At 41.2% G+C, this 8,013-nt stretch overlaps 1 protein-coding gene across 1 annotated transcript in view; it reads right to left on the bottom strand.

Moving 5' to 3' along the window:
- NT5E (5'-nucleotidase, ecto (CD73)) overlaps positions 1-6,171 on the bottom strand; it is a 24,026-nt gene extending 17,855 nt beyond the window's left edge. Inside the window, 3 exon segments of the mRNA XM_009887526.1 lie at positions 3,150-3,377; positions 3,380-3,429; positions 6,116-6,171. Coding sequence (XP_009885828.1) covers positions 3,150-3,377; positions 3,380-3,429; positions 6,116-6,171 — 334 coding nt within the window.
- Positions 6,172-8,013: the final 1,842 nt, after the last annotated feature.

The following is an 8,013-nucleotide window of genomic DNA, read 5'->3' as shown; positions in this document are numbered from 1 at the left end:
CCCAGCCCCCCCCTGCCGTAGAAAGGGATTCCTGCTCGGGGGCTGCAGGCGCTCCTTGCACCCCCTCTCCGTGACCTTGTGGTGGCATCTCACATAGCTTTGTATCCTAGTCATCTCAGAGCTTGAACTAATGGAGGTGAAATGGGCCAGCAGGTTGAGAAGTTACACAGCGGGGGACTATATTTCTAAGTGCTTATTTCTCTAAGGAAATAGGCAAAAAGCAATACACTGCTTAGTACTCAACCACGCAATTTGCAAAACAGTCTGAGTTGAAATAAAGTGCTTATTCAAGAATTAGTTATTGCTCGTGTCAGTATTTCACTTCTCTTTCAAAGCATTAAAGTGATGTGACATCCTCTTCTCTTTTTAGATGGGCTAGAGTTCCAGATAAAACATCCAAACCGTGCTATAATTGAACAAGGAAAAAGAACTGGCTGCATGTTAAAAATATTACGCAAGAGAGCCAGAATAAAGTGGAACAAATGGAATTTAAAATTCCCTTTTAGAAAACTCTGCCAAGTTGACAGTTTTAGTAAATATTTTGCTGCCTGTAGGGTTACAGAGTAAGCACCTTTAGGTTTCCACCTGATATGAAAAGACAGTGGACAAAATGAGATCTATTATTTCACAGCTCTGAATGTGTATGTAGCATCTCTGAGGACAGATAAAGATAATAACTATTTTGTGGTGTTTACAACATCATTGCAGAACTAAAGCAAGTGAGCTGGAACCATCAAATACTAGAAAGACTATCTTGGTATTATCAGTGCAAAGCAAATACATAGACAACTGTCTGTGTACCAAGTTACGAACAATTCTTGCGGGACAGGCTGGGCATTCAGCTGAAATGGCTGCACACAGCAAACCAGAGAATTTTCAAAAAACTGCCAATTGGCTGTAATCTATAAATTGTGCTAAGAGTTTCCCATCCCTATGGTTTCCAAACAGTAACATTAACAGTACCTTAAGCAGAGATTAAGTGTCCCTTCACAATGGAAACACTGAGATTTAAGGACTTTATACCCTGTTTGAGTATGTTGATAGCTGTTTAAAACTATGGAAAGTAGTTCTACTTTCCGTAGAAAGTAGACTACGGAAAGTAGAAAGCAGACTACGGAAAGTACAAGTTGTAACTTCATAACTGTGTGGAAGTTATTGAGATTTAACAATAGAAGAAATCACACTCACAAAAGATTTCCACGGAAAGCAGTCATGTAGGAATTAATGTTTCAGCATTTTCAAGCTTGCTATTTGCCTCAAGAATGCCCTAAGAGTGTATAGCATGTCACAGCAATTGCTGCAGAGTCTGAGAAAACTGAATCATCTGGAAGAAGTGTGTAGAGATAAGCAAGGTGCTGAATTTGCAACATATCTTACTGAATTAAAGCATTAGGTTGATGATAATTATTTTGCCACCGACTCACCTCTGCCCTGATTTTATCAGTCTGAAGGACTGCTAGGTCACAGGTGATACATAGTCACTGAATTAGACTAACATATCCTGAATTCACATTTTCAAAGCTTCCAAATGTTCCTCCACACACTGAGAAGGCCAAGCAGAAAACTGTAAAAACTCTGATCCCTATAAATGTTGCTGTTAGAATTTGCCCTGCTTGTTGCTCAATTACACTGTGGGATATACTTAGCTTAGGGCTGCTTCAGCTCCATTTATGGAGCTCACAAGCCTTCCCTTTTAACACTGTTTTTTCTAGCTGTGGTCTCTGTTATAATGTCTCAGCACACTGAGACAACGTATTTAAATGCTTCAGAGAAACAGTCCAACACTATCCGGATTTTCCTCCAGTATATTTATTTGCAAGAAAGTTAATGTGACAACCTCAGCGCACCAACACAGTCGTTTGGAAGAAGAGCTGAGACCTTTTTTATTAATCCTTAAGGAAGAACAATATTGCCTGTCTGTCCATTTTTCAAACTTAGTGTGATGTCAGATGATATCTACCCTCCTGCTCTCAAGCTCAGGTGAAATTTTATTGCCTACACAAAATGCAGATCAACTTTCATTTTCGCTGGGGGAAAAAAAGAAAGAACATCAAAACCACATCACTCTGAAATAGAAGCGATATATAGCAGTCTATTCTGACCTCAGACGTCCACTTCCTGATAGTTTAAACACAGTATAGGAATTAAAAAGCACAGAAAGAACAGTTTTATGTTCTAATACTTTCTCAAAGTATTGAATATTCCTTTTATCAAGAAAGCGGGGCATTCCTTCTTTATTAATAAGCAATGGAAAGAGAAGTAATAATATTAAGTCCCTTTTCAATGTGGAATAACATTCAAATCAGTGCTTGGGGCATCCTTACTGCAAAAAAACAGGGAAGAAAGTCAGATTTTGTCAGAGGGGGGCTGAGCTTTGAGCAGGCAGTGACTCAGATCTCCTACAGCTGATTTAAATGTGTTTCTCATTCCAGCAGACCATTTTATTTTACTAAAAAAATAACAACCCTCAACAAACTAAACCCCTTTAAACATTGGAAAAAATAGTCAGAAATTGAGAAGTCTTTTTCCTCATCAGTTCTAATTTTACCCATGAATGAAGCAATTGTGGTAAAAGCTGAATGGGTGTTCCTTCTGTAGTCTAATTTCTGGAAATATTTGAGAGGCTAAAAACATCTTGGGCAACTTTTGCTTCAAAAACACATATGAAGCTCTCCTTGCTTTTACTAGGGCTTGAGCATGGAGGCATCCAAGAGTAAAATTTCAACACACAGAGAAATTTCTTGGTTTGAACACATTTCACACTCGAGACAAGCTGTATTCATTTAACATTTGTTTAAATGGATAAATAACAATAAAATATAAAAGAATATAAATTTAAAAACCCAAACAACAATAAAACCCCCAAAGGTCCACCCTGCTCTCCTGCAATCTCACTGACCATCTTATATTCTTAGATAATTCAGTGATGCTAAATAATTCAGATCTGTATGAAAACGGCTTTTAACGTTAACAAGCCTTCTCCAATTTAAAAATCAGACAGTTAAAAAGTTGAATAGTACAAGCAAATACTGATAAAACAGCAAACTTCTCACTTTTCAGCTGAAAACATTCATCTTTGGATTCAAACAAGTGGGCAAGTAATAAAATAGTAACAAAGGATATAAACTTATATACTAAAGAACACTTACCTGGCTGTGAAAGAAAAGAAGTTTCCTTTGTAGTGTAGCCAACAATTCCTACTGATTCTAAGTCAAAATGTACTATTTTAAAAGGATTAACGTATTTCATCATTTCGTTCCCTAATGGGGTTTTCCCCTTAATGTTTGCACTCAGGATTGTAAAATTAGCATTTTTAAGAAGAGGATCCAATAATCCGCTCACACCTTCATCAAACTCATGGTTCCCCAAAGCCTGTGAAAAGCAAGAAGAAAATATAAGACCCTAACACCAATATTCAGTCTAAATACTCTAATAAATTATATACAAGGTATGTTTGAGAAAACAAGGTCTATGTTCTAGGGAAGAATGCTATCTTGTCTAAAACAGCACATCCTGTTTCACACGAACACAGAAACGTGGGGATTTTTAGGTTTAAGTTTTTGCTTTTCAGACTCTTTTATATTAATAGAGATGCGAAAGTTGAAATGTAAAACCTTTCTAAATAAGTGTCTGTAATCATATACCAGATTAAAACCCACCGTTTTTTCATCCTGTAACTGCAAGAAAGAGGATTAACAATAACCACAAAGAAAAACATGTATTTTTTGTATGGAAAATACGTCATTTAAAAAAAATACTGAAGAAAATGTTAAATGCCAATGACAACATTTGTTATCTTTAAATAAAATAAGCATTTTAAGAGCTTGTGCTTGGACTACAGTTTTTAAAACATATTTGATTCTCATTATTAAGAGTTCTTGTGTGCTTTAACATGTAACAAGAAAATACTATTTCCTAGTCATCATCAATACCATTACCTAGTGGAAGCTCTAATGTTTATCAACTAGGGAGACTCTCCACAGACAATCCATAGTAGGTGTGTGCGTACACGTGTAGAGTGTGCGCAACACCGTGAAGTGCTAAGACTGTTGCACAAAACGAGCAGTCCAGCTTATTTATTAGCAAGGTCGAACGGACAAGATGAGAATGGTTAGTTATTCTAGGTTGGTTAAGCACAAAAAAAATGGACTTACCTAATAGGCCCACGGAACTTTCTCCTACCCACCCTTTTTGCATGCTCAGCCTGAGTTGCCACATGCCTGTGCCTGCAAGTTTGGTGATAGCCAGAAAAATCTCCACAGACGGCAACTTTGCAGAAGCACAATATACGCAAGAACCGTGTAGCATAGTCTGGTGTTAGTGAAGGAAAAGATATATCTATAGATATGTGGTAACAGGGGAACTTGGTACAAGTTTTCAGCTGGCAAGTGGAGCAGAGCATGGAAAGGTGGCTAAAGCCAATGGGCCAACTCTTCCAGGCAAAAATGTGCTCAAAATTTCATTCTGAAGATTAAGTAGAGAAAGTCGCATTCATCATCTAAAACCACTTATATACGTCTCTGCTCTATGTGCATAAACAACACCTATGTGTTTGTTCTAACTTTTATTCCCCAGATTATATTAACCCTGTTCCCCGTTCCAATCCAAGCAGGACCCTGAAGCCACTACAAGCATGGAAGCTCAGTATTTCAATCAACTGACTGGTAGTGTCTTTCTTTTGGGGGAGACAAAGACTCCTGACTCCTCTGATCCCCACAGACAGGTAGTTAATGGCCCTGTGGAAAATCAGGATATCGGCAGTGACTTGCATTGGCAACAGACTGTTCCCGCTGACGCTGTGAGAACGCTACTCACACTCCAGAGAAGGAGCCAAACTGTTTGCGTGCTGCTGCAGCACACTTCCAAAAGAACCGAGAACTATCTTGACTTGGGATAAAATCCTGACTTGGGAAGACACAATACACTCCAACTATATTCCATTTCTAAACTTATTCTAACAGCTAATTTGCTGTAAAAAAATAAAAAATGATTAAAAAAAAAAGAGTAACACTCCACGGAAACTCATTTTGATCCTGACTAATGTTCTGAAAAGGTGTCCATGGACTGGTAGAGCATCTCCTAATGGTAACAAGCTATTTCCTTTTGGTTGATGCATATGCCTTCTGTTCCTCCTAAATATGCAATTAACCCCCCCCCCAAAAAAAGGTTGCAAATGAAGTAAGAATTTGAATGGGATGTAACTGCCATTAGCTTGTTGTGAAAAAAAAAAAAAAAAAATCTAACCAACCACTTATGAAACCTTGTTTCTCTTGGCTTTGTATCTTGCATTTGGATTATTTCATGTCCATTAGGATACAAGCTTTGATCAAAATGTTTCCCATGGTGCGGGTGGTTATAAAGTCTCTTGTTCATGAGAAATCACTGGTGGCTAATAATACAGTTTTATTTTTGAAGCAGCTCGTCCTCTGGGGAGGAGGATGTGGACCATTTCGGGTTCCTGTACTCTCCCTAACTACCCTTACACCCAGAGCTTCTAGGACTCTGTACCTGAGCAATATCCCTTCACCAAATCTGAATCCATTGGCCAACATAAGTGTAAGTCACAAGGGTGAATAAACAGAAATATTCAGGCACACAGCATGTGATCATGTAATCCTCCTTTTCACAAGAAGCCAGGCTAAAAACATTTCAAAATCAGGATACAAATTAACAGGAGGATGCAACTTAGGAGTAAAACTAGAGGAATTCTATCAATTACTGCCTTTGCGGTACTTAATTTGGATTTTGGTGTTAATTACACTAAAAAGCAAGACTAGTGCCAAGAAAATTTGGAAGGCAATAGCTAGCTAAACAGGAGAAAATAGGCTTGAGGTGATAACAGGCATAAATGAGAAAAGGGCAAACTTAAAAAAGGAAATTTGTCCCATTTGTGGAACAAACCTCAAATGCTGCGAGGCTGCCCTAAATCTTCCTATGGCTCCTGCCCCCATCCTCTCACAACTCCTGTGACTCACGGTCCCTCCTTCATCCTGTTTGTAATCCTACTCCTGCATCTCACTTCTACCGATTTCGGTAAACCCTTCTGTTAGGGAAGTGACTTCCCAAATTTTGCTTAAAGAAACACCAGCTCACCCTTGTGCAGTGTGGCTCTTACCTTGCTCCCTGCACCCCCCCGGCCACCGTCCCCACTGCATAGTCCCCATGGTCCATGGACAGAAGAACAGAAAAGGATGCTGCAGTGCTGCCCAACACTCAGCAGCTGTCCTCAGGGTCTTTGGTAGCACAGAAAAGTGCTGAAGTCTCTGTGGCTTCTCAGTCTATCCTGTCCCCTTTTATCCACGGACAATATTCAAATTATAACATGCAGCACCTCCACAGAGAGCCAGTGGTTAACTACTTCACCTAAGGCATTAGCATCCAGTACAAGCCTCTGGCTGTCTAGCATGGTGTGGAATTATTTTTTAATCTTATTTTGGTGAAAAAGCTCATGGGATCTCCTAGCCAGTCCGCAGATGCTTCCTACATAGCGTGTTTCTAAAACTGAGCACGAGTTCAAGACTGCTGATTTTGCCTGAAAGAATTTCTTCTTGCGATATGATCAGGAACTGTACAAGCTCCCAGCCTGCTCATGAACCAGTCAAACCAGCAAATGCAAAGCTGAGAAACGACAGCCAGCAGCAAACACTGGAAAGAAAGGTAGGAAAAACCACCTTGAGCAATTTTTGCACTGCAGAACCCCAAAGTGCTCCCCAGCTCTCAGTGAGGATGAGTCCTGAATGCACACACTCCTCCCTGTCACCACCAGGAAGGAAAACCCTGTTAATGTTAGTTTTATGATTAGGAAACCGTTCATTCAGCCATGTCAACAGGGAGCAGCATCCTTCACAGACCTGTCTGTCTGGTATGAAGTGTGTTTAGCCAAGGAGAGTGCACTGGGGCATCCCTTTCCCTTCCATAGCTGTTCTGAGGCAAAGGGAACAAATGGGTGAAGCCATTTTTACCTGGGAAAGGAAAGTGCAGTCTTTTCCAGAGAAAGCAAAAAAAAAAAAAAAGAAAAAAAGATGAAGACAGAGGATGTGATATGCACAGAAGATCTACCCCTCAAGCTGTCAACTGGGATGGAATAAATATGCAGTCACTCTCATACAGCAGTCAGCCTCAAACGTAACTTTAATCTCACTCCTTTTGGGGGTTGTATGCAAGCAAAATAAGCCACAACAATTCTTTACATATTAATAGGCTATTGCCCCGAGACAAAAGATTTAAGGACATGGAGTGACAACCCCCAATCTCAGTCTCAAACTCCTCTACCTTCCTCTCAGCACTCGGATAACCAAAAGAGACAGAGTAAAGGTGTGGGACTGGCACTGTCTCAGAGAGCTCCCTTACAGATGCGCTGTTACTGTCCCTGGGCCACTCACACACAGCCCCTTATGCCCCATCACAACCACAATTCTGGTGGGACTGGACACGACCAGGGTGGGACTGATGAAAATGAAAAATCCTCAGCCTTTGAACCAGCACTGCCAACATATGCCACCTGTCCCTTCCTGCAGGACCGAAGCTGTCAGGGCAGGCTGCGACCCTCAGCCAGCGTTAACCCCTCCATTGCAGGCCAGGCTCCTCACCCGGCTTTTGCCGGGCTCGCTTCCATGTCTCTGCTGACCCCTCTCCAACAGAGCCTGTCCAGCCAGCAACAAGCCCTTGCCTCTCCCAAAGGGGACATCTTCCACGCCATCACTGACTTTTCCGCTGTGTAGTGCTGGCATCAGCTGCCAGTTTCTGTCTGCCTGTGGGGCTGCCAGCTCACGACTTTGCTCAGCCGGGTGCCCATCACCCAGAATATCCCTTCTGTTCTCCTTGCTCACCTCCCAGCTGCCTTTGACTACAATTTTAGCACGACCCACGGCCTTCTCTGATGCAAGGCTACACACTCGAGGAGGCAGCAATGCCAACAACGGCAGCAGGAGAGGAAAAGGAGGAATAGACCCAGCACCCAAAAAGGATGGGGGCACGCGGGGTAAGCCCCCCAACCGCACCACTCCCCCCCCC

The sequence above is a fragment of the Charadrius vociferus genome, unplaced genomic scaffold (assembly GCF_000708025.1).
Source record: "Charadrius vociferus isolate BGI_N301 unplaced genomic scaffold, ASM70802v2 scaffold185, whole genome shotgun sequence".
Lineage (NCBI taxonomy): Eukaryota > Metazoa > Chordata > Aves > Charadriiformes > Charadriidae > Charadrius > Charadrius vociferus.
Note: the sequence above shows the minus strand (reverse complement) of the source record. Positions and strands in the feature narration are given on the sequence as shown.